Here is a 27,912-nt window from a genome sequence, read left to right as displayed (position 1 = left end):
AAGGGTACAGTTCAAATTGTAATCCTTTGTACTAATGAGTTTTGACTTCTAAGTCTCTTTCTCTGACTATATTAATATTTTGAATGTTGAAAGACAGAATCACATTCCTCAGTCTGATACTGCTTAATGACAGGTGACACTCTAAAATTGGCTTGGAGTATCAAGAGGAACATAATTACAAGAAATCTTTTAGTAATTACATCTGAATGAGGATATTGCCTTGGCTGTTATATTGGCATAATGCTTGAACTTCCTGAGAAAATTGTATATTTGGCTTATGGAATAACTGTTGAATAGGCTTTCAATGACCACTGGGGATGTTATATCTGCATTCTGTCTTCCTCTTCCTGTTTGGTCATTAAGACTTATGGGAGGTGGTAATCTCAATGCATTGGAGGACACAGCTGCCAATATCCTTGCATAATATGCAGCATTGCAGCCATATATCTCTAATCAGCCCAAGTGTTACTTCAGTAGAATGATAAAAATAAGACAGCTGGAATGAAAGCAACTGAACAATTTTCTTGACCATTTATTACATGAAAATTGCACATACTGACAATAACTGATTAATTAAAAAAAACAAAAACTATATTAAGTTAAGCATGATATGCATGTATACTACAGTTCCTTTCTATTTATTTTTATTTACATTATTTTACTCTATTTCCTTTTAGTATATGTTTTTTTCTTTTTTAGTTTCCTGCTGTGATTCAGCCAGTGCTAGATGCCATAGATGCCATTTCCAGGCAAAGCTGGCAACTTTTGAAAGAAATATCTGATACAAATTTGCTCCAGAAGTTCATTCCATTATTGAAGGTGAACTAAATAATAATAAGTAGTGTTTATTTTTTAATGTATTAAACAATGTGAAATATTTTTTTCGCTATTAGCTTAATTTTGCAATGCAAAAATTATCTTTTTTTTGCAGTTTTGAGGAATGCATGATTAAGACATTTGATATGTTTTCATCATAATAAGAGTATACTCTGTCACTTTAATTTTAAATGTTATACAAATATACACAAGTCATTATTCAGATGTTACAAGAAAAACATTTTATTTCAGAACACTGAATTTCCATATTACTTTCAAGTAGACTTAACTTAATGACCATGAATGTTTGTCTTGTAGCAATTGAATACATTCCATGAGTTGTTTGTTAATCACCACTGTGGTGTTTGAGTCTTCAAATATTCTCTTTTAAGGATTTTATGGTAATGAATCAACATTTACTCAATTGCCTTGGAGTTGGACATGCTCAGCTGGACAACATATTCAAAATTGCTAGCAGCCATCAATTAGGAGCAAAGCTGACAGGTGCAGGTGGTGGAGGCTGTGCTTTAATCTTACTACCCTTAGAGTCAGGTAATATTTGAGTGTTTGTAAGAGATTAATTCATAATCATTTGTATACAAATATACTAGTTGAGAGTTAAGTAAGACATTTGAACTGTTATGTAACTATAGAGTTAAATAATGTAGTTCTAAAGGACAGAAAATTTCCTAAATTCTGTTTCAGGTGTTAATCATTTCAGATGCTTTATATGTTTTCATGCCATGTGGCTTATAGGTAATTGACAGTTTATCTTGATGTGAAAAAGATTTTCCTACAAGAATACAATGGGAAGAATAGTTCAATTTCTAACTGATCAAGTCACATGATTAGAGATGCTCAAGTACCAGTACCAAAAACCTGGTACTGCAGTACTGTTGGAGACCCTGGTGGATCTTTATTCTGTGTTTCAGCTTCATGTGATTACTTCCTATCTCTTCGTTTCACTACACCAGTTTCATATTATCGTAGCTCTTCATTCATGGTGTAAATAAGTATATACAGAGGTTTCTCTGTATATCCTAGGATCCAGAGCAGGAAACAACTTGTATGTAACAAAAATATGGTAACTCTGTGTGTTCTTCACAAAACCTTGTAAGATTTTGTTCAAGTTTATAAGTATTTTGCACATAAAGAATGACATTATTCTAATTACATCTTTTTAATGAAAATGTTATATGTCTATAGTAGTTATTTGCACTCACTCTTAAAGTAGTTTGAGTTTAAGGTGATTTTCATTTTAAGTATCAAAATATTATTCTTCATCTTATAGTTTTCATATTTCATTTGCATGACCTCTAGAACCTACTAAGTGGATATCAAAAGTTTATTTAAGATAAATGTTAATATCTTATTTTTCACTTTCTTTACATATCACTAACTAGCTGCCAGCTGTTATCAATGTACAGTGCAAATAAATGATTAAACTTACAAAATGAAAATACATATCTTTCAATTTTTTTGTATAATATCTTCACAGATGTTGTTTTACTTATAATTTTGGGTCTTTTCCTCTTCTTATATAATTAATTTTTAAGATTTTATTTTATGTTCCAGACACAAGTCAGTGGTACCTTCAAAGCATATTACAGTGGCATATGACAGCTGTGCTTAAGCTTTTGGCAAACTTTTCATGTACCTCATAATATTGTAAACTTTGAGAACTGTTGGAGAGTGTAGTGTATATTTCAAAAAAACGTTTAAAACATAATTAATACATTTTTAACTAACATATAAAAGTAAAACCTAAATACAGCTTAACTGTATTTCTAACTATAACATTTTAAGGTAAGAAGCAGACATAAATGCCATGGTTGACCAAGCAGCCAACAATACTATAGTCAGTTTACATGTATCCCATTGCAACAACTGTGTGCCAATTTCAAAATAACTGTTGTTAGATTATAGTGTAAAATGAGCTGTTTCTAATGAGTATACATATGTGTATGTAACACCTACATGTAGGCTATAAAGCCCAAACAAATCTGTTTAAGGTCGGCATGACACCAGTCAAGAGTTGAAAAAAATTGGTTACTTGTTTCAACTGTATTCATTCAGAAAACTTTTAAATATAGAGGCCTAAAGATTATGTAAGCATCTTATTGTCTAGATGTACCTATATTTAACTATCATCATATTATTGAAGAAATAGTGAGCCAAAGTAGAGAATTTTCATAGCTTATTAGTCAAGAGACATCTGAAGTTTAAGTAGTTTTTTGTTTGTTTGTTTGTTTTTGTTTTGGAATAGAGAACTTAAAACTTTGAATCATAACATATGCTGTAATATTTATTTCACTCACATATATTGATCTTAAAAGTGTTTAATTATTTAACATGACAGTGACTTGTACAAAAAAGGGTTTATAGGGGTCCCATTGCAAAAGGGCTAATCATAAACGAGATATTGGATTTGTGTAGTTTCATGTTTATCATGCTTTGAAAAGAATCGGTTATCTAATCTTTTTCTGTGCAATGTATAATTATATAAAGCCCAAGGAAACTTTCTGTACAAATTATACCTAAGTCATGATCTACTGAGCTGTAAATTATGACTTTCATCTACTAATAGCACCTCTTGTAATATGGCTTATTGCAATTGCAAAAAAGGTGTTTCAACTTTCACAATGTGTCCAGGTTTGGCACTTTCATTTCTTGGAGGTAGGATTAAATTATACTTGTACAATGCTTATATTCAGTATTCCATCATCACTTTGAAGTTTTTGAAATTCATTAACCATTTCTGCAATGCATAATCCATTTGAACAACATTGAAAGTATTTTATGATGATCACCAGTGCAAAGAGTATTTTTTTTTCTTTGTCATATGGTATCTATCCATTAACATATGTGGTTATACATCCTACTTCATCCTGTATCTGTGATAAAAATTCTCCAATTCCATTATCACTAACATCACTCTCTAGCAAAGTCTCACAATCTTGTCATGGGTATGGCAACATTGGGCTTCTTTTGCAACATTCTTCATATTGTGAAAGACTTTCCCACATTGTTCGTTATGTTTATATTAAGTTACATTCCTGCTTTAATGAGAATCAGTAATAGCAAAGTAGTATTTGAGATGTTAAGCAGAAAGCTATGGACTTCCTACTTGATAACAAACTAATTCCAATCTTACACCACTGCTATTTGTGTAGGGTCTTAGGAAGTTTCTTCTTTACACACAAAATGACTGTGAAGTTCTGATTCTCACTCAACTACTCAATGAGGTATTAAACAGGACCATATGAAATCAGAACAAGGCATTACATTGCCAGTTCTGTAGTGAAGTCATGTACCTGCCCAATGCTTCAAAAAATAGTTTAAATCCTTCTCCTCTATATTTTTTAATGTCAGCAAAGTTATCTGCTCTGCTTATGGAGAACCATGGTCATTGCCAGCCCCTCTCCTACACAACTTTCCAGCCATTACTTGACCAAGATGTCCTCAACATTGTAGATACAGGAACCCTGATGCACTGATAAGCAGTGAGTATCTGCTCTAGGTTGGCAGAACTATGGGGTATGCTTAGCTCTTCTTGACCACAGGCTCATCTTTGATCTATAGTTGACTTGAGAGTTTACTTTTCAGATTGGGAAAATTCATCACTTCCCCACAAACCATTTAATTTGCTATTTGTTGCCTCTCCCTTTTGGCCATATGTCTTTCTAACTATTGAAAATGTCATTTTATGGTCTAAGAAGTATTTTTAAACTTAATAGTGTAAAATTCCAAGTATATGACACTACATACTTTGGGAGAAACAGCAAACTCTGCAATAAGATATCCTGTAGCTTGGCACCAAAATTTGTCCCTCCTGTGGTATACTCGGGTTGAACTGAAGTAACTTATAAATGGTGGGATAGGTCCAAAAACAAACAGAGAAGTCAGTCAGGATATTTATTATGGAATAATACTGAATAACTGAGTTTGAGAAAGACAAGGTAATGCACAAAATAAACAATCTTTGTTAATTCACAAACAAAATGTGCATCTACTTGCTGTTGTTAAAGAGGTAACTGATGCTTCTAGAGGATGTTACCTCTTTAACTGATCAGGCCAAATTCTTGTATTACACTGTTTAAATTCAACATTCCATAATTTGTAAGTAACATTAGATTTTATCTAGAGTAAATAGCACTATTTGTGGCATAGGGTAGCCTTTCTTAACCTCAAAATACTACTGAACTACCATTAAAGGACACTTGTTGTTGACTTTCTTGCATATCTTGCAGCATTACTGCCATACTTTCCTTATGCAGAAGAATGAAGGAAGCAAAATCAAGATGAACCTAATGACTTTTTTGACCATGTGATATGTGTAACATGCATATACAGAACAAAGGATAATATAAGAAGATAGATGTGTATCTCTGTTCATATGCCACATTTGCCATCATTATCATTTGCAGATAAAGACTTGAATTTAAAAATATCAAATAAGCCAAACAAGGAGTTAATTTATATTCCATACTTGTAGGTTGGATCATAAGTCTGATTATGAAATATCGGTTTATTTTTAAGCAAGCATCAGTAATTTCTTCAAGTTATTATTTAATGAAGTAATGTTGTTATCTGTTTTATTCTTTAGTCATTTTATATTTTTGTATATTTAAAGTTTCCTACACTTATTATTATTACTGTTAGCTTATGTTTTTTGTTGTGTAATTTGTGCTTTACCCTTGTTAATATGTTTAATTTATTATTATGAATATATTTCTTCGTGAAAACTTAAACTTTTACACAAACTCTTAAACTGCCCATATAATTTTAATCTTATTCTTTCAAACCTAAACTACAAAAATTCCTGAGTACCTAATTGTTTTACTGTAGGTGTAAAGTTCCATTCTTTATTGATAATTTCTTTGTTGTTTTTTTAAAGAATTAATCATTTTACTGTAGATATAAAGTTCCATATATTACAAATAATGTATTTGTTATTCCTAAATAGTTAGCTTTAACTCGTATCTGTCAGACTTCTTATGTTTCTTTTCCTAAGTAGATGTTAATTGTAGCCTGCACATAAAATTTTCAGTCACAATTGTCAAGTTGTGTATATTGTCTTCACAAGTGACTGGTTTAGGTATAGAGGTATCTATGCTACTTAATTTATCAAATAAAAATGAAATGGTTGTATATTTTAGCAACTTTTCAACTGTATTAAATGAAAAACAAATATCAATATTACATAGTGGATATCTAAAATTTGTAATCCATAAAATTAGGGCTGGATTAAAGGCAACTGATGACCTAAGCACAGCCCAACAATGATGTCCCTCTTGGCCACTCCATTGCTTAACTGATAAGACATTAAGACTCAATAAGTGCTGAAAGTGAAATAAAACTTTGAAAATTTATAAACTTTCTTCAGTTTTCTTCCAGGCCAGACCCCAAAACTATATTAAATAAAAACTTTTTATATTTTATTTATTTAACAGATTGGACATGAATCAAAATCAAGCAATGACTGAAGTCTTTTATTTAAAAATGATGAAGGAAATCACTTCTTTGATTAATGATAATTAAAAAGAATTATTTTTACTGTATACTTGTTTTCACTCTGAGTTAACAATTTTCACTTTGATGTTCACATATTCACACTTTGATGTTAACAAAAATGAAAAATTTACTCAAAACTTTTTTTTTTTTAAATTCTCACTTTGATATTAATAGTTTCTCACTTTGAACTTAAAACCCTGTAAGCAAATTATTTACTTATATCCTAATATTTATTTAAATTTTAAAAAGTTTTCTTCTTGGTTTTTCAATTGCAAAGTCTTTGATCAAGTCCTCAAAACTAATTTGGCATAACAAATCTGTTTCTATACTTAGCAAACACAAGGCATACAACCTGTCTCGTCGCATAGTTGTTCTGTTGGGATTTTTAATATGCTTGAGTTGAGAAAATGAATGCTCAGCTGTGAATTTGTGACCATTAATGTTAAAAATATACATAATGCAATGTCTACGTTCAGAAATGCACACTTAGTTTTCTCTTTTGAAATTATTTCATAACGTTTCTGGTGAATCTGGTGTTTACAGTTTTTGTTGCACAGAACTTATGGCATACTTATGAGTGAAACTGGTGCAGCTCGGAAGAGAGATTAGAGTCCAAGTCCTCTGGGTAAGTATCAATTAGCTTTTGGGAACACTGAGAGTACCTTTCAGTTTCAGCAGATGAAGTGACATCATTTGGCACATCACTCAGGAAAGAAACTCTGTTTGCTATTTCTTTGTACATCTCTCCTCTTCTCATCTGGGTTTCTAGTTTGTCAACAGTTGTATAGAAGGTGGTGATATGAAATTTATCTCTGGCATTCAGATCTACTTCTTGCACATATCTGTCATTGAGTACCTTCTTTCTGACACATCTGCAAGTTTGAGCTACATTGTAATCAACATCTGGTAGTATTTCCTTTGCAATTACTTCAGACCTTTCAAACTCATCCCTTAAAGTATGTAGTTATTTATCTCTGGCATTCAGATCTACTTCTTGCACATATCTGTCATTGAGTACCTTCTGTCTGACACATCTGCAAGTTTGAGCTACATTGTAATCAACATCTGGTAGTATTTCCTTTGCAATTACTTCAGACCTTTCAAACTCATCCCTTAAAGTATGTAGTTGGTCAGCTAATGACCTGTACAGAGGTGCACATGTTTTTAAGTTCACATCCTCATTTTGCAGAACTTCACTTGCTTTATGAAACTTTTTCAAAATCTCATCCCACGTGATCAACATAAAAACAAACTCTAACTCTTGCATCTTATTTGCAATATTGTCTGCTTCTCTTCTATTGCCTCCCTTTTGTGACTGGTCTTCAACTTCATTCTAAAGTTTTCGAAATTTAAAGAAATACTTCAAAATGGCTGTTGTTGCCATACCATGTGCCTCCCATCTGGTACCAGAGAGGGATTTTAACACACTTTCATTTCCAAGACAAGCTTTTAAAAATTTTTCACTGGCTGGTTGAGGCTGAAAAATATGTATAGAGCAAATGCATTGTAGAGACAAAATAAACTGTCACTTGACAGCAGTCAACAGCACTTCAGCCTACTGTATTTAGTGAATGAGCTGCACAGGGCACATATGTGGCAAACTTATTTTCTTCTAAAATCTTTTGCTGCATCCAGTTACAATGCCCATGCATGTTAGCAGCATTTCCATAAGAATGATTCATATGTTTTGAAACATTAAGTTTGCAAACTTCACATAAGTACTGCAATATCTGGTTTGCCATTTCCTCACCATATAGTTTTCAGTTCCAGAAAGGTTAAAAAGCCTTCAGTAGGCTGCCCATATTTTAAGTGTCGAGGTACAACACTTAATTGATCTATATGTGATAGATCTGGCATTGAGTCAGCTGACAAGCTAAAATAACCAGAAGAATTTATTTCATCAACAATGAATGTGTGGACCTTCTGAGCCATTGGTTCACTGAGGTCTTCACAGGTAGTTTTGGACAAGTAAGAAGAATTTTTTTCCTCAATTTTCATATTTCGAAATGTGCCCTGCTAAAAATGGATTAAACTGATTTAGGAGCTCAAGCAGCCCTAAAAAATTCCCATTATGCAGTGAACCCAATTTTTCATCTGTTCCTTGAAAAGCCAGGGCACATTCAGTTGACGTACGAATAACAGCTACTACACGCTCCAAGACATGTTCTCAGTAATTGCATTCTTTAATTTGTTTTCCAACTTTTGTTGCAAGCCTAAACCTTGTCTGTGAGAGAAGTATGTTAGCATAGAGTCTCAGTGGGTAGTGCTTCTTTCATAATGATCAATTGCAACAGTATTTCACCAATCACTGAACCCTTCTCTTTCAACAAAATGCAAGAAAAATATAGGGGCAAAAAGTTTACAAACAAAGCAGTAAATTGATCCTGTTGATGGTTAATACAATAACCACTCTCTTTTGTATTGCTCACCATTGGCTTTTGCCCCAAATAAAAGATTTTGTGAACACTATCTCTTTGGTTTGCCACTATTGAAAGTCTGGCAAAATTTGCCAAATGGCCCATTGTGGTGTTGACAGTCAGTGGGTCCACAAGCAATCCAATAAGCCACATCAGCAGAGGAATCAAGCCACAACCCTGGATCTTTTGCTTTAGTTTCTTTATCTTTCATAGACTGAAGCATTTTACTATAGTCCAGTAGATTTTCATTTTCAGCAGTTATTTCAACTTCAGACTGTCTTGTAGAGCAACTTGCATCAACATTAACATCAGAGGTATCAGGAGAATTTACATGCAAAGTGAGATCAGCTGTGAGACTTGTGTTAGTTGAGCCAGCCTGTGATACCTCAACATCATCATGATGTTCTGACCTTGAAGTGGGCAAAGTGGTACCTGTAGGTGTGGTGTTTGGTTCAACTTCAATCTTGTTAGAGTCAGGTGTAGTACAAGTGACTTTCTGATGGTGGAGATGTGGTTTGACTTGGAAGATCATGTTGTGTAAGTTGAGTGAAAAAATTAGTCAGCTTTCCAGTTCAGAAAAAATATCACCAGAGGGCCAAGCTGGGTCAGGGCATTATGACATCAGAATAGGATAAAGGAAGAAGCAACAAGAATGTAATTGTGATCTCCATTTTGGGTCCAAAATTGGCATGTTTGATAAAATTGTGTTAGTTATTTATCCCATAAGTAAATCTCAACTTTAGATCTGTTTATATTATTACATAATCACAAGGGAATACATACATGCCCAAATACTGTTATAGGTTACATGTAATATATGAACGATGGCATTGCTATAGTGGAATTCCTTTCTAAACTTTTTCTTGGTATGATAAATTTCAAAATCTGTACTCACACACAAAGGAGGTTTTTTAACAGAAGTTGTTTGAAGCCAAAACAATTACGCTCAGAAAAGCTTCAGTGAGAAACACTTAAAAAAATATTACAAAACACACCTGAATAATGCAATACTAACACAAATAAAACTAAAACAAATGAGACAATAACCCAAATATAACATATGAAAAGAGAAGCCGAAAAAACATAAAACTAGCTATGTCTCTGTACACCACTGTCACCATTTTGTTTGACTTGTGTTTCAGTGGTATTATACCCTTATTTTTCTGTAGATGTGACTGAATAAAGCAGTAAAAGGTAAAACAGAACAGTTTCAATGCCTATAATTTCTTATAAATAACCACAACAGAAGGAATGATTGAGAAAAATATTTCATCTTCAAGGTCAGACATCATAACATAGATCATCTTTTACCTGAAGTTTTATCAACATTTTGTACTGCTCTTGAAGTAATCTTTTGCAAATCAATGTCTCTTACTTTAGATACATAGTTTAGTAGTTTATCAAAACTTTAGTCTCTCACTGAGCCAAAGAAAACGTTTTTTTTAACAATGCAGAGTAAAGTTGAACACAGCAGATAAGAACAATTAGAAAAAAATCGACTAAAGTTGGGTGTGGCAGTGAAAGAGTTAAGGGCATGATAGCTAGGAGAAAAATTCTGTGGTACCCCTTCCTTTGGTGCCCTAAGCATTTGCTTATTTTGCTTAATTGTTAATGCAGGGCTGCATAAAATACTTATTTGCATCCAAATATAGATACAACATAATTAAAACAAAAAATAACTACAGACTTTGCAGTAGAGTTTTGCCCATACATTCCAAGGTATACTTTTTAAAATGGGTGAACATGTACAAATACTTAATGTTTTGTGATTTATAAGTATATCATCTGGTTCCACCTATAGATGATAAATACTAAATAGCAATGTGTGTGCACTAAATTGTAGAAGCTAGGGTGCTACAGTAGTAACTTTTCTAAAAAAAAATTGTTTTTTTTTAAAATTATTTTACAGATTTCCAGGAAAATATTCTTCATTTGCTTAAAGAGTCCCTGGAACAGGCAGAACTGGAGATTTTTGAAGTTGAATTAGGATGTAAAGGAGTTAAGGTTGCTTATGACTGAAATGTTCTTTGCATCATTTAATTACTTAGTTATATACTAGTAATGTGTTAAATTCTGTAAGACTGACTGACTGTCTGTATATATGTTTTATCTCCAGGCTATTAAATTAAACTTTTTTAATTCGGTGGTCCACACAAATGTACATCTATTTAACTGTGTGTAAAGTTTGGTTTTTTTGTAGGTTAGAAAGTTAAACTATTTCTTCCATGTAACAAATGGGATTAACTAATAATAAGTAAAAAACAGGAATCTGAAAATATCTGAATGCAATTTTTTTTATATAAAAACAGTCGTGATCATTTCAAAATTGCTTACTGTGTGATCTAGCATTCAAGTAATGTAACATATTTTACAGTTTTAAACATCGTGTGACTTTAGAACAAATATTTAACACAGTTTTTTGTGATTTTTTATATAAATTATGAACTGGTCTAAAAAAAGATGTGATATAAGTGAAATTTAATATAATGCATTAACTTTGGGTAAAGTTATCTACTTTTGAAAGTTATGAAAATATGAAAAACATTTACAAATTTTCAACAAATATCTGAACTTTTATACTGGAAAAAAATGTTACAAAGTAAATTCACTCAAATATTTGAATTTTCTTTTACCTTTACCACTTAATACAACTGAAATGGGAAGGAAAGTAATGTGAAATAAAACAAGGGCCTACTACATACTTGGTTATTATTATATTATTTGGCATGACATTTTAATTTACATATCTCATTTTAATGTTGTGGAAGGACTATAATATTTTGAAAAGAGAGAGATCATATTATTGAAGAAAGCAGTTTCAAACTATGTATATTATGTATTAAAATTGGATTTATTATTATAACATCTAAACTTACTGAACTATTATTATTTTCTAATTTACTCCATTTTATCACTTTCCAATTTCATTTGTTTCACTCTGGTATTGTTGATTCATTATTTGCTTTTATTGCAAGTGAAAAAAAAAGGATGCTTTAAAACAGCAACTAGTTTTAGTTTTCTAACTTTATTAAAGTTAACTGCATTTTCCACCTGAAGGTAAAACTTTTTAAGGTATATCATTTATGTCCTTAATTCAGTGTTTAACGTGTAAGCAGTAATAAACTAGCTTGATTAATGAGTAAGTAGGTGGTAGCACTGTGAAGTTCTGACCACACTATTAAAGAGATATTTAAAATATTATCTTGACAGACAGTCCAACAGAGCCTAGGAGAAACTTTAGGTCAGTGGATATATATATACTTCATTATTTAACTTAATGCTGGAAAGAAATATTTCAGTGAGTATTTGAAACAATCTACCTTTTAAATCTACAATTTAATACAAATTATTCTTACATATTATTAAGCCTAATTATTAGGCTTTATAATATGTAAATACTACTACTTTAAGGATATAAAATAGGATAAATGTACAAATTATTACCTTGACATGGTTTTGGCACATAGTGGTTGTCCTTTGTCTAAAGGTAGAAAAAAGCTATTCTTTAAGGACTTCCCTGCAGTTCAATATCATAAAACTGGCCTGTGTAGTTTCACTACTCAAATTCTGCTATGACTAGCTAAGTCTTTACATCACAGCTGAATGAATATGAATAACTGAGTTTATAACTGATTAATATATTTGTACTTATTGTGTCTTAAGTCTTTTTACAGCTCTGACTCTACTGAATAATATACCCTGAACTGTGACTAGATTTAAAAGATTCCAGCACTTCCTGTGTATGATTAACTAGAACTTTAACTGTTTAACATCAAAAATGTTTACATATTTCCATGATAAATTGGAAGAATATCTATAACATATTTACTTATTAAACTAAAATTTACTTTTTTAACAAGTCCTGTTGTTAAAACATACTTCTTTGTATAACTAAAATTTACTTTTTTAACAAGTCCTGCTGTTAAAACATACTTCTTTGTATAACTATAATTTACTTTTTTAGCAAGTCCTGTTGTTAAAACATACTTCTTTGTATATATGGTTGACAAAGCCTTCTCTTTCTGCTTTTCTATTTTTGTAACCCAAAGCCTGACTGCTGTAATTAGATCATACATTGATAACTGAATATTACTCATTTTAATATTCAGAGGTCTTTTTGCTTTCAGTGAACATCTGTGTTTGTTTTTTATTATATTTTGGGCATTAAAACTTTCTTCTTACTCAATAGCAATGTTTTTGTAACTGCTCACTAAGCATTCTAATGTAAATGACACTAGCATCATCATTGTCTTATATTCTGCAAAATATTTGTGCAAACCATGGGCAGTAGCATTTATCTCTTGTGCAAAGTTTGAAAGGGTAATCAGTACTGAATTATAATAACTCTCATACATGGCTTCAAAAGCATGTTTAAGCCCAAGCCACCTTATGCCATGTTGCTGTTTTATAGTAAGCTCAGGCTTATCCAACAGTTTTTGAATACTGATACTTGACCTATTCATGAAATAATACAAAGAGTAAAAATCATTTTTTTAGAGTTTTGAGAGTGTCCAACTTTTTAATTGAATTTGCCACAGTTAATTTTAGGAAATGAGTAATACAGTGGGTCTGTCCAACAAAGGAGGAGTATTTTGATTTCATCTGCACACCAACACCATTCCTTTTTGCTGTCATTGTTGATGCACCATCTGTTGGTATAGAAAGAATCTTAGCTGGGTCAAGCCTGATGTTAATTACTGACAATAGTGTGAGCACTTTCGTCCTCAGTGGTTACATTTGTTAAGAACGTCGTTACTGTAACACCATTCTTCACATACCTTATATATGTATATATATATATATATATTAGTGATAAATGGTTCTGTATTGATAAATCTGTGCCTTCACCTATCATTATTCCATATGTTTCGGAATGAAGGATTTATTCTCTAAGTGACCTATAAGTAACTCTGCTGTATATCATTCATTGTTACATGGCTTAAATTTTTTATGTCACATAAACATGCTCATGAACTCTTGATATAAAGTGATAAAAACATTATAACTTGAGCACTTTCAAATGATGGACCTTTCTTCTTCAGTAGCATATTAAGAATCTTTTAATTTATTGTTTTCCAGTTTGCTCTTTAAGAAGAAAGGTTTATCTTTCCAAAGTACTAAGGTTATAGGGATTTTATCATTTAGGTTAAATTATTAGGTTGTCCAGAAATAAACATCAGAATTCTCACAATGACATTTAGAAGGTGAATATTGATTAACTTATTGTTGGTTGGTTTAATCCAACATTTGTTGCTTACAAGGTGTCTCAGTTATCTGCTGTTTCAGCTCTACTCAAAGTAAGTTTCACAATCACCAAGGCAGCATGGACAGGAAGGACTTTCGTTTGATTTTCCTCTGTGACTTCAAACTTGGATGAAAAACAGCCAACACCACACAGAACATCGACCACATATTCGGCCATGGATCTGTTACTGATCATACAGTTGAGCTTTGGTTTCAAAGGTTTCAACATGGAGATGAAAGTCTTGCAGACCATGAAGGTCGTTGAAGGAAGCCATCGTTAGATGTAAGTACATTAAGGGAAGCAGTTGAGATAGACCCTCGCACAACAGTACTTGAGCGTGCAGAAAAGCTAGGCACAAGCAAATCAAGCATTGTCAACCACCTGAGTATGATTGGAAAGACGAAAAAGTTGGATAAGTGGGTTTCCACATGAGCTGACGGAAGGTCAACAAAATCAGCGTTATGAGATCTGTTCTATGCTGCTATTGCAGAACCAAAATGAATCATTTCTTGAATGGATAGTGGCATGCAATGAAAAGTGGATTCTGTATGACAATCAGAAACGATGAATCCCAAAACCAGCCCTAAAGCCCAAGTTTTACCAAAGAAAGGTCATGGTTACTGTATGGTGGACTGTAACCAATATCATTCATTACAACGTTTTGAATCCAGGGGAAAACAGTCACAGTGGACAAATAATGTTAGGAATTGGTCAAAATGCATCGAAAGCTGGGTGAGAAACAACCAACTTTGGTCAATTGAAGGGGCCCTATTCTTCATGACAGTGCTCGTCCCCACGTGTCAAGGATGACGCTCCAAAAATTGAACGAATTGAGAATTGAGGTTCTGTCTAATATACCTTATTCCCCAGACTTTTCCCCTACAAATTTTAATTTGTTCAAGCATTTTGACAACTTTTTGAATAATAAATGCTTTCAAAACCAGTCAGCTGCAATAGAAGCTTTCAAGGAGTTCATTGACAATAGAAATTGATTTCTACAGCAGGGACATAAAAAGCATCTTTAGACATTGGCAAAAGTGTGTTGAAACAATTGGTGCTTGCTTTGATTAAAGCATGCTTTACATCACTGGTTTATACTTTTTCAAACTTTGCAGTTCAAATACGACATTTTTTCTTGACAATTTAATATTATATTTGATATTTGCTCCATTCAAATTCTGTAACTCAAGTAAACTGTTGATTTTATCAGATGGCAATTGTACCTTCAAAACATAAACGATTATACAAAACAATTTATTGTCATCATCTGATGCAGAGATTGAATTATCTTCTTTGTGAATATCACTGTCGTACATTTTACTCCTGCTACCAGATTCCTTCAGTAAATTATTTTTGGCCTGCAGGTGTTGTGAAGACAGCCCATGCCTCTCATTACTATTATTCAGAATATTAGGTGATCCTACATTTACCCAAATGCTTCTCCAACTTTTCTCTCTATTCAAATGCTGTACGTCAGTCTCTTGTCTACCCCTTCATTAACCATCAAAATATTTCTTCCAAGACTGAATTGCCCTTTCAAAAACGGTAGTTCCAGAGTGTTTCTTTGCTGTTTAATCACTAAGTCCAGTACAAAATATGATGAGAAATATACGATCTGTTTACGTCAGTTTTTCATCTTGAGACTAATGTTTGTATAGTGAGCTCATAATTGTTGCGTGATTCTTCTTAAATCGTCCTGGTTGCACGCTTAACTGTCGATGAGACATGAATGCTTGATAAAGTCGATGAAAAATTAATAAACTTATGCCAACTTCAATTGTGTTGGACTGGCTGGTTCTGCTAAACTTGTGACATGTTGTATTAACTTGGATAGCAGGAAACCAGTCGCATGTTCTCGATTAGCTTACATAACCCCTAAGTGTAGATGTCTGTACATGGTGAGTAGGTCATCCAGAGAAGTTTCTATCTTTCTCGTTTACCTCCTATAAGATCTCAACATCCACCTACATGTTTACTGTGCGTGGCGAACCGTGAAGAGGAGGAGAGGATCCTGGTGGTTGAGAGGTCCAACCCCAACACACCATTTTGGCCTTGATTTCCTGTAGACAAATAGTCATGGGATGCCTCTAAGGGTCCATTGGCTGGTTCTTTGGGGCTAGGGTGAACTGCATTTAATTGTTGGGCGTTCTCAATGGGTGATGTAGACATTATGTTTGAAGCTGGAGGGTGACACCGCTGATCAATCAGCACATTTTCCTTCCCTGGCTATGGTCTTTCAGAATTGATGGTTTCCCATTCTTCCTTTTAGCCTTTGTATCCGGGAGCAGCTGGCTGAATTGGGTCTGTCCTTAAATGACATTGCTGTCTCCAGTGGTCAGCCCACCCCACCATGGCTTATTATCATCCTCACCTGTGACTCTGCTTTGAGTCATTTAAGAAAATACCTTCTTCTATTGGCCGAACATTTTGCGAAACATTCTTCTATTCCTATTTATACTGATGCTTCTAAATCACGTGACTATGTGGGCTCATGTTTTTTTGTGGCTCTGTTGTTGCTCACAGGATCCTCTATAATTTCTGAGTTCACTGCTGAGTTGTATGCCATTTCTCTTACCCTGAATCATGGAGAAGCTATACAGTACATCAATTTTACTACTTACACTGACTCTCTTTGCTTTCTACTGGTCCTGGAGTCGCTTCACTTTAGTTCTCGTCAAATACCTGTTCCTCGCTGACATCGCAGCTAAATCCTTCTTCTCTGGTGTCGTTACGGCCGTGCCTATTTCATATATGGACTACGGTTCTTAATTGAAGGCTCAGCTTCACACCAGTTGACAGTCGACGTGGAGTGAGCAACATCATAACAAGCGTTTCCAGATAAAATCTTCTGTTGTTTTTTGACCGTCTTGTTTCTGTAAGGATCATAAGGAGGAAGTTGTCTTGTCCAGACTACGCATTGGTCACAGGTTTTTCTTTTATAACTCATCATTTTCTTTCATTTGGGAATGATCGACCAGTATGTGGCTTTTGTAATACTCAAGTCACTATACCTCACATTTTACTTTCGTGCCGTCGTTACGACTCCTAGCGACGGCACCATTTTGTACATTTGTTTTCTAAGGGTTTAACCTTGACATTGGATTATGCCATTGGCGATGGTCACACTGCCAAACTTGACTGTATTTTTAGTTTTAAAAACCATTGGTCTTTTTAGTTCTATTTGAATTTTGAATATTGTTTCTTTTAACTCGATTTATTTTTACGTTTTTAACAATGTTGCAGTTTTACTGGTTATTTGCCGCAGATAGACTAGTTGCTTTACGCCAATAAATGCTAAGAACCAACGAACTAGTTTACATAAATTTACACCAGATAAAGATAGTGAGTCCATACCGGCCGATATTTTAGCTTTTTTGTACACCTATATCTAATTTTAATACGTTTTTTAGTAAAACGGCTCACTTACCTTACACTTTTAACTGATTTCAGTTAAAAACAGTGACACATAAAATGAAGCTTTTTAAAAATACAGTACTTGCAGATGAGAGTTACAGAGATAAAACTTTGGAAAGGATCTTGGATATGAAATTTGTGTAGACGTTTCTGTAAAAAGTCAAAGCGAAGTTATATATTCATATACGCTACATGGCCAAAAGTATGTGGACACCCCTTCTAATTAGTAGGTATGGCTATTTCAGCCACACCCATAGAATTGGCAGTAGAATGGGTCGTACTGAAGAGCTCGATGACTTTCAACTTGGCACTGTTATAGGATACCACCTTTCCAACAGGTCAGTTCGTCAAATTTATGCCCTGCTAAAAGCTGCCGCAGTCAACTGTAAGTGCTGTTACTGTGAAGTGGAAACGTGTAGGAGAAACAACAGCTCATCCACGAAGCGTTAGGCGAAACAAGCTCACAGAACGGGACCGTCGAGTGCTGAAACGTGTAGTGCGTAAACATCGTTTGTTCATAGTTGCAACACTCACTGCCGAGTTCCAAATTGCCCCTGGAAGCAACGTCGGCACAAGTACTGTTCGTCGGGAGCTTCATGAAATGAATTTCCATGACAGAGCAGCCGCACACAAGCCTAAGATTTCCATGCGCAATTCCAAACGTCGGCTGGAGTTGTGTAAAGCATTCCGCCATTGGACTCTGGAACAGTGAAAACGTGTTCTCTGAAGTGATGAATCACGGTTCACTATCTGGAAGTCTGACGGACGAATCTGAGTTTGGTGGGATGCCAGGAGAATGCTACCTGCCTGAATGCATAGTGCCAACTTTTAAGTTTTGTGGAGTAAGAATAATGGTCTGGGGCTATTTTACATGGCTTGAGCTAGGCTCTTTAGTTCCAGTGAAGGAATATCTTAATGCTACAGCATACAATGACATTCCAGAGAATTGTGTACTGCCAAGTTTGTAGCAACAATTTGGGGAAGGCCCTTTTTGTTTCAGTATGAGAATGCTCCTGTGCAGAAAACAAGGTCCATAAAAACATGATTTGCCGAGGTTGGTGTGGAAGAATTTGAGTACTCCGCACAGAGCCCTGTCCTCAACCCCATCGAACACCAATGCTCTTGTGGCTGAATAGAAGCGAATCCATGCAGCCCTGTTCCAACATCTAGTAAAAAGCCTTCCCAGAAGAGTGGAGGCAGTTACAGCTGCAAAAGAGGGACCAACTCCATATTAATGCCCATGGTTTTGGGTGTGATGGTCAGGTGTCCAAATATTTTGGCCATGTTGTGTATATGTAACTAACAGCAACACTGCCCAAAACAAACTTATATTGGTGGAGCAGGAAGCCATAATAAATTTCCAACAAAGTATGGGAGAAAAAAAGGACTGTGGTCTACTACCACATTTTAATGTATGCAAAAGAGTATAAATATTGAGAGAGGTATGTTTTGCAGTAATTTAATTTCGCCTATATACGTATACACAAAAGCTAAGGTACCCGCCATTTGTTTGAATTATGAACTCAAAGAATGTGGGGGATAAATGCTATAATATATAAAAGAAATCGTAACTTCCATATACTTTATTTATGACATATTACTACAGTATTCATTAATACCTCACCAAAAGTTTTATGCTAGTTTAACAATTCGATATCTATATATTTAAAACACAATATACTCTGTAGGTCAGGGTAACTTTGTAAGAAGAGGTAATAGCTAAAGTTGGGATACTTTCTGTTACTTACGTTCAACCCCCAGCTTTTGATGTTCTTTTACAGTGTTTCATGTGATTAACAGATGGTCATTGGCCGCAAAAATGTCAAAAGGCCTGAAGTTGAAGGGTTGCGGGTTAAAATAAAAAGTTGGGATAACAGCTCTGGATATCAGTCTTATGATGTCTGTTGGAGTAGAAATACCAGTTGAAATTATGTATTATTGCAATAACGACAGCCATGTTTTTCATTGGAATCCTACATAGAGAGTGCTAGTGCACTCTATGAAATATGTAAGACGTTTTGTGTGACCTCAGTTACACTTCGAGTATATCCCGTTATGGATTATGTGGCGCCATCTATGAATGTTACAAACATTAAATAGTCAAAGATAATATATACTCCACAGCAAAAATGGGGTGGAGGAAAAAGTGAAACTCCATTAATATGCCCCTTTTTCCAAATTATTGTCACATAAAGTTTGACTGATATTGCCCCAGCTTTCTAGGAGTAATTTTGCTTCGTGTTATATTATGCATTGTAGGAAATTCATCACTGTTCATACACACTTCTTTACTTTGTGCATTATGGAGCACTTACCACTTTTAATAAAACCTATTTTAATTTGACATTCTGTTATGCAATCTGGGACATTAATAACATTCTAGCTTCATGCTATTTATGAATTTTTAGACATTAACCAGTTTTGGTTAAGCTTGTTTTGTTATGTACTTTATGACTATTGTCACTCTTCGTAAGGCATTACTTCTGGGACATTAACTGCATTTGATAGAACTTATTTTATTTCAAGTTCTTCTATTCATTCTTAGATGTATATTACTTTCCTAAAAATGTCTTTACTATATTTTCTGATATGCATTCTATGGTATTCATTATTCTTATAAATCTTTCCTTTCATCTTACCCTGTGAGATATTCTAGGACATTTACTGCTGTTCAAAAATATATATTTTACCTCATGTTCTGTTGTTCTTACTAAAACTTCCGTTACTTTTCATAAAGCCTATTTTTCTTCGGGATTTTTAATCCGTTACTGGTTGTTTATCATTTGTGATCAAACCTTTTACACTTAAAGTTCTATTGTGAATTTTAGGAAATTTATCACTTTTCATAAATTATTCTTTACTTTGTTGTTGCTTAAGCATTTTGTGGCTTTTACTCTAAATGAGGCTTTAATTACTCCATGTTCTATTTCTTACACTTTGAGACTTTTATCACTTTTCTTGAAGACTTGTTGACATTACTTCTGATATACATTCTGGTATATTTAGTATTTTTCATATATAAAGTCTTCCTTCTGAGACATTCGTCACTATTCATAAAGTATTCTTTATGTACTGTTATTATGAACCAATATGGTATTTCATAATGGGGATTCAAAGACTTGCACAAACAAGAATCGAAAGTTTGGACAAAAAATCACCTTAAACAGTAACGACTCGGTGCAAACAACACTTTTAATTCTTTATTATTGACAGATAACCCTGTATACATATAAGGACGCACAAAAAATACGTATGTTAAACCTATAAGGAAAGGATAATTCTCATTATTTTGCCAATATACCAAACCGTTTGTAGAATACTAAATAAAGTACTGTGAAAGTCATAGGAGTATTGAAAATTCGAGTTGTTTTTTCTTTATTTTACATAAGTTAAAAAGCGTCACAATTATAGTGTAAACGGTGTTATTATTACATCAGTGATGTCGATAAAACCCACTTGTAATATATATGTAACAACGGCTCGTTTGGGTTGAGAAAATATTTTACATAGAAGAGCGAACAACGTTTCGACCTTCTTCGGTCATCGTCAGGTTCACAAAGAAAGAGGTAACTGACCGGAAGCTGACCACATGTTTGGAAGGGGTTGTGTAACTAAGTGTCGGAATGTAGACGGCGGTATTAGATGTTTGAATATACAATTTTATTTATTTTATTATATTAATATAGGTATAAAGGTGTTCCTTTATATTGGTTTATTTTGGGTTTTAGTTGTTGTATAAGTAAGGCTTCTTTAATTTTGCGTTTGTTTATGTTTGTTTCTTTATTTAGTATTTGAGTGTTTTTTATGGTTATGTTGTGTTTATTTGACTTGCAGTGTTCGAAAACGTGTGAAGGTGACTTTTATGTTCTTTGAATCTGGTTTCCATTTTTCTACTTGTTTCTCCAATATAGAAGTCGTGGCAGTTATCACATTGTATTTTATAAATAATGTTGGTGTGGTGTTTGTCAGTGTAGTTTTTACATAGTATAGACCTCAGTTTTGTGCCTGGTTTTTGAATAAATTTGGTATTAACTGGAATGTCATATTTTGTTACTAGCTTTTGCCAAATATTGGTTATTTGTCTGCTGATGTCGGGAATGTATGGTATGCAGCAGTATATGGTTTCGTGATTTTTCGATTCGTGAGATATATTTACTTTTGTTGGTTGATTTTGCTTTCTGTGGAAGTACGTTGCCTGGGCAGAGCGGAGCCAGCTTGACACTGTCTCAGCAAGCTATAAAAGTAGGTTGCATACAAAGATGCTGCTCATTGGATTAATATAGACCTTATAGTGTGTACGTATTGTTTCAGAATATAGCATTGCTTCATAGCACTGTAACAAGTTAGATGTTATAGATGTTTTACAGGACGATTGTTATCGGTCACTATGTTTCGTCAATGTCGTAACAGCCGCGATAATTTCTACATATATATTTGCCTGTTGCTATACATTAAATATAGAGATAATTTAGCTAAATTATATTCTCAAAGAAATCTCTAGCTGCAGCTTAACATTTTACATCTCGATCTGATGCGATCAAATTGTCAACAGCTATAGTAAATCATCATGAACCATATCAGGTAGCTACTTGGTATGTTTATTATCATTACAATATACAAAGTTAGGTACCATACTAAGTAATCTTTTGATCATTATTGGACATAAAAAAGCCAGCAAAGAAGAATTTAAAAACCCACAAACATGTACCATTAAAAATTGAGGAAGCATGTCTGGAGATACTGTAGACATTATTTATTCACATTACGTATCCCTATTTTGACTTCACCAAATATAATTTCAGATAACATCAAGGAGCCAAAATGCATGTTTTTAGTTTAAATAAATAATGCATACAGTATCTTCAGTCTTGTTTTCTCACTTTTTTAACGATCCCTAATAAACGTTTCAATTTCTCAGTTTTTTTATTTATCTTGTGTATACTCAATAGATGTTAATCACTTTTCATAGTATGTTTTACTTCGTTTTCTGTCATACATTCTGGACCATTTATCCTGTATAATTAAGCCTTTTTTAACTTCGTGTTCCATTATGCATTCAACAAAATTAATCACCTTCCATAAAATATTTTCTTACCTCACATTCTGTTATTTGTTTTTATATTTTTATCTCTTTATTAATTTACATTATTCTAAGATATTTATCATTTTTGATAAAGCCTGATTTACTTCATGGTTCCTCATTCATTCTGAGTTATTTTATCACTCACATGTTAAGATTTTTTATTTCGTGTTCGGTTGTGGATTCCAGAAAATTCATCTTTTTCCATAAATAATTTTTACTTTGTGATCATTTACGTATTAAGTGTAAGTCATTACTTTTAATAGATTTTTTTACTTGATGTTCTGTTATGCATTTTAGGACATTTATATATCTTTTACCAAAGTCGTGCTTATTTCATATTTATGTATGGATTTCACGATGTTTTACACTTTGTCTAAAGTTTTGTTTTGATCGTGTTCTGTTAAATAATACATTCTTGGACCTTTTTCACTTTTTCTGAAGCCTTCTTCACTTTATGATGTATTCACCCTAGAACCAACGCTAAAATCAGGGGTTCGATTCTCCTCGGTGGGCTCAGCAGATAGCCCGATGTGGCTTTGCTATAAGAAAAAACACACAAAACACATCATCCTAGAACAGGTGTCATTCGTCATAAAGCTTTCCTTACTTCATGTTTTTTTTTACGCATTATGTGACTTTTATCAATTTTCGTAGAGTACGTTTTACGTCGTGTTCTCTTATCTATTCGGGGCATTTATCACCATGATTAAGCTTTTTTTGCTTCGTTTTATTCATATCTGAAGGAGTGTATGTGTTTCTATATCGAAGCCACATCGGGTTATCTTCTTGTCCACCAATGGAAATCGAACCTCTGAATTTAGGGTTGCAAATCTGTATACTTATCACCGTAGAATACCTGAAGGAAGAAGGTCAACGTGTTGTCGAAACACGTAATAAATTATTTTATTATACTTACAAATTGCTGTTTGTCAACCTGCTATTGTACAGTATTGGCCAAAAAGTTTGCAAAATGTTATGCTTTTATGTTATTGTCTACATACATGGAATAGTTACTGAGTAAATACCCTAGTAGTAACAGAGAAGGCAGCGTATGATCGGGTTAACTTGTTCGAGTAATTATTTTGGTCTGTATAAACTGCTTTGAACAGTTTTTCATCAAAACACACACACACAGTTCGGTTATGTAAAAGGGTGTCTTTTGTATAATCTTTTTTTCGAAATAGATCAGTACTTTGTTCAAACATTTTCTTTGTATTTGGTGTAGAGTCAGTTCGTCACAAGTCAGAAGTATGATACCCCAATGTAGTGTATCCAGAATCGCGAAACGTCATTGGACTACAATAAATATTGTTCTAGAAAAGTCTCCTAGTAGACACTGTCCAAGATGACCGTGTTTTGATCAGGTTAATACGTAAACTTCGAGAGAAGATTTGCAACATTTTATGATAGTAATAGCTTGAACATATTCATTCCACGATATACAGAAAAGTAGTGAAGAAGAAACTGGTCAAACAAGGTTATTTTGCGAGAAGGGCTATCTGCAAACCGACATTAACCAGGATACACTGCTGTTGCCATTTTACTTGGGAAAGACAGCAAGTCAACTTGCAATTAGGACATTGGTGACATGTCATCTTTTCTGATAATTCTTGTTCTGGCTTGTTAAAACGTATGGTAGGATTACTGTTCGTGATTTGTCTGGGAAGCAGATAAGGGAAGACTTTCTTTTCCACAGATGGTGACGTCGTATTATTTGGGCAGCTATCCATTCATCATGATGGGAAAACTGTTCTTCATATACTCCAGGGAAACGCCAATGATACCTCTTACAGGCATTACATAGGGATGATATTTTTTTCACATACTAGGAGAAGGTTTTGCAATGACTTTGTTTTCCAGGATTACAATGTAATTGCCAACAGTGCATGTATTTACAACAGTATTTCGACCAGGAAGAAGTTACAAGATTGCCATGGCCAAAAATGTCTCCAGACAGGCTGTAATCCCATTGAAAACTGAGCTGGAAAATTGCTAACAACAACCTTAAACCAGCTATTATAGCTAAGATGCAACGCCTTTAAGTGATCAAATTGAGATGAAATCGTGGCGGACTACATCAGTAACCTCATCGACAATTTGCCACGTTGTTTTGAGAACTTTAGAGTACGAGAAGAGCTAACCAAATGCTGAACATTTAATATGGACTGATGTATAGTTACAGACATTAATAATAATAATTTGGTGTTATATCTTGTCATTATATATATTCTGGTAAGGTTTTGTTGTGATAGGTGAAGCGCTAAATTATTCATTTCTCTACAGGTGTCTGATAATAAAATTGTTTGCTGTTCTAATAAATCATTCATGATGTATCTCAGAATGGGTGGTATGGGCATTAACACTTTTATTGATAAGCAGAGAACAACATTTTGACCTTCCTAAGTCACCTTCAGATTAAGAAGGTGAGTTTGCAACTGACCGTTGCTGGACACATGTCTTAGGGATGAGAGTATAAACGGGTACGGGGATTGTAGGGGGCGTTGCAGTTTGATGTTAGGTTATTAATTAATATAGGTATAAAGGTGCTCCTTTATATTGGTTTAATTTTGGACTTAGTTGCTGCATACTATATGTTCCCGACATCAGCAAAAAATTAGCAAACATTTGGAAAATACTTATGACAAAGCATAACATTCTAGTAAACACCAAATTTATTCATAAACCAGGTACAAACTAAAGTCCATACTATGTAAAAACTACATTGACAGACACAACACCAACATAATTTATTAAAATACAATACAACAACTGTCACGACTTCTATATTGGAGAAATAAGCAGAAAAATGGAAACTAGATTCAAAGAACACAAAAAACGCCTTCACACGTTTTTGAACACTGCAAATCAAATGAACACAACATAACCATAGACAACACCCACATACTAAGTAGGGAAACAAATATAAGCAAACGCAAAATCAAAGAAGCCCTACTTATATAACTAAAACCAAAATTAAACCAGTATAAAGGAAAACCTTTATACCTATACTAATTAATAACCTAACATCCAACTGCAACACCTCCTACAATCCCGTACCCTCTCGTCCCGAAGACGTGTCCGGCAACGGTCAATTGCAAATTCTCTTTGTAAACCTGAAGATAACCTAGGAAGGTCGAAACGTTGTTCTCTGTCTATCAATAAAAGTGTTAACACCCATACCAGCCGTTCTGAAATACATTTTTATTTCAAATGGGTTTCTCGTTATCAAGAATTGTTTCGTGAATTTTGCCCAAAGCTACACAAGGGTTGTCTGCGCTAGCCGTCCCTAATTTAGCAGTGTAAGACTAGAGGGAAGGCAGCTGGTCATCACCACCCACCGCCAACTCTCGAGTTACTCTTTTACCAACGAATAGGGGGATTGATCGTAACATTATAACGCCCCCACGGCTGAAAGGGCGAGTATGTTTGGTGCGACCGGGATTCGAACCCGCGACCCTCGGATTGCGAGTCGAACTCCTTAACATGCTTGACCATGCCGTGTCCGTTATCAGGATATCATACACGATGTCCATAGAATCTGTCTCATTATACAAATTACATGTTTAGATGTTTACTATACCATAAATTTCTCGGTTTAACAGTACTAAGTGTGTTTGTATTTCATTTAATAATGTTGGTGTTATCTGTTTAAAAATATATAAACATTTTGGCCATGGCTATATCATTTTAAAACTTCCAGTCACAAGAGTTATCGCTAGATGGCATTGCATAACCTTATAAATATATGGACTCCAAGTCTCATTTATGTAAGTAAAAGTAAACATTTTATTTATATATTCCTCGCAAAACTTTTGTCACCACAATTTTACTTCTCTTATTTGCAGAAAACAGAGCAACATAGAACAATAATGCAATTATTTAGGTTGTTATTTTTAATAAAATAATGCAGCGTACACTAATAATTAATTATAGTATCTTTCTTATATTTCACTTCAGTTTACTTAATACACTAGAGTTATCGTTACTGAATATGCTTTTCTGTTTTATTCGTTTATTTTTAAGCAAAAATCTGCACAACAGGTTGTCGGTACTCTGTCCACTGTTGGTTGTGAAACTAGAGTTTTAGCGTTATAAGCCCTCACACTTATTGTGAGTTACAAATTTGATGTTTGTAAAGAGGTTGATTGTTCACCTGAAATAATTTTATGGCGTATATCTGGTTACTGGAAGCCGTAGCACTTCACTCGTCAACTTATAGATTTGCTCTGCCGCAGAAATAATCTATATAAAGATGCATATTTTAGTAAAAATACAACTATAATTAAAATACGAAAGTACTTTATAAACGGAACTACAAAATATCGGTAGCATGACTGCTAAATTACAGGATGTTTACGAATATTTGCGCTAATTTTTGAACGTAATACCAACTAAACGATGCAAAGAAGAAAATGAGACGTGGTTTTCAATTTCACGCACAGCTACACGAGTGCTATCTGCGCTAACCATCCCTAATTTAACAGTGTAAGACTAGAGGGAAGGCAGCTAGTCATCACCACCGCCAACTCTTGGGCTACTCTTTTAACAACGAATAGCGGGATTGACCGTCACATTTATAACGCCCCTACAGCTGAAGGGACAAGCTGTTTGGTGTGACGGGATTCCAACCTACAACCCTCAGATTACGAGTCGAGTGCCCTATCACCTGACCATGCCGACCGATGAGACGTGATGAAATCATTGTAAGTTTTAGATAGCTTCTACAGGTGCCTTGATATTGCAAACACACACTCTGAAGTTACCGTTATTCTCTTGGTTCGACCTTCCCTTCGATTGATACACCTGGATACCACGGATTCTTTGTTTTGGCAAGAAGTTCGGCGACTGTAGCTGACTAGCACGGCGCCAGAGTAATTTTTCCCTGATGCCAGCAGTTCACTAGAATATTGTGCGTTGTTTCACGGACACATGATACCACGTTTTGTGGTAGCAGAACGTGCCAAAAGAACATTAACTTCGAAATGTAGGAAGATTCTGCATTTTATTTTAGTATGCGAACCTGTTGCCAAAGTAATAAAGGCCAGTACTTTCTACTTAATAGTCACAAATCTTGGTTTCTTGAAACCACTGAGTCATCACTTAACTTGTTGATGATCGTGCACGATAAGCTACTCGAAGTCACTGCGAAATGAAAACAACATACCTTATTTTCACGTTCCGTAGAACACTGTAATGTTTACTACACGCTTACTATTTTGCAATTATCTCTTCACCAAGTACGAAGTATTACTTTGGACTAAAATTGGTGATACATAATAAATTTTGTGGGTTTGTAAATCAACGTGTACTTTACCACATTACTTTGCATAGCATGGACTGGTGGTTAGAGCGCTCAATTCGCAACTTAATGTACGCGGGTTAGAATCAACGTCACATCATATATGCTCGCTCTTTCAGTCATC

The 27,912-nt window shown here is 34.1% G+C and overlaps 1 protein-coding gene across 5 annotated transcripts in view; it reads left to right on the top strand.

The window, feature by feature from the left end:
• The window catches only part of Mvk (Mevalonate kinase), a 65,442-nt gene extending 40,561 nt beyond the window's left edge, over positions 1 to 24,881 (top strand). For 2 of the 5 annotated variants that reach the window (XM_076511368.1, XM_076511363.1), the window contains 3 exons: positions 700 to 819; positions 1,209 to 1,368; positions 10,657 to 11,618. In XM_076511368.1, the coding sequence (XP_076367483.1) occupies positions 700 to 819; positions 1,209 to 1,368; positions 10,657 to 10,766 (390 nt within the window). In that variant the 3' untranslated portion in view covers positions 10,767 to 11,618. Of the gene's footprint in view, positions 1 to 699; positions 820 to 1,208; positions 1,369 to 5,066; positions 5,473 to 6,056; positions 6,274 to 10,656; positions 11,619 to 23,714 lie in introns of those variants that run through there. The other 3 variants (XM_076511366.1, XM_076511367.1, XM_076511365.1) reach the window with 3 other exon arrangements.
• Positions 24,882 to 27,912: the final 3,031 nt, after the last annotated feature.

This window comes from Tachypleus tridentatus, chromosome 7 (genome assembly GCF_004210375.1).
Source record: "Tachypleus tridentatus isolate NWPU-2018 chromosome 7, ASM421037v1, whole genome shotgun sequence".
NCBI classification, from domain to species: domain Eukaryota; kingdom Metazoa; phylum Arthropoda; class Merostomata; order Xiphosura; family Limulidae; genus Tachypleus; species Tachypleus tridentatus.
Note: the sequence above shows the minus strand (reverse complement) of the source record. Positions and strands in the feature narration are given on the sequence as shown.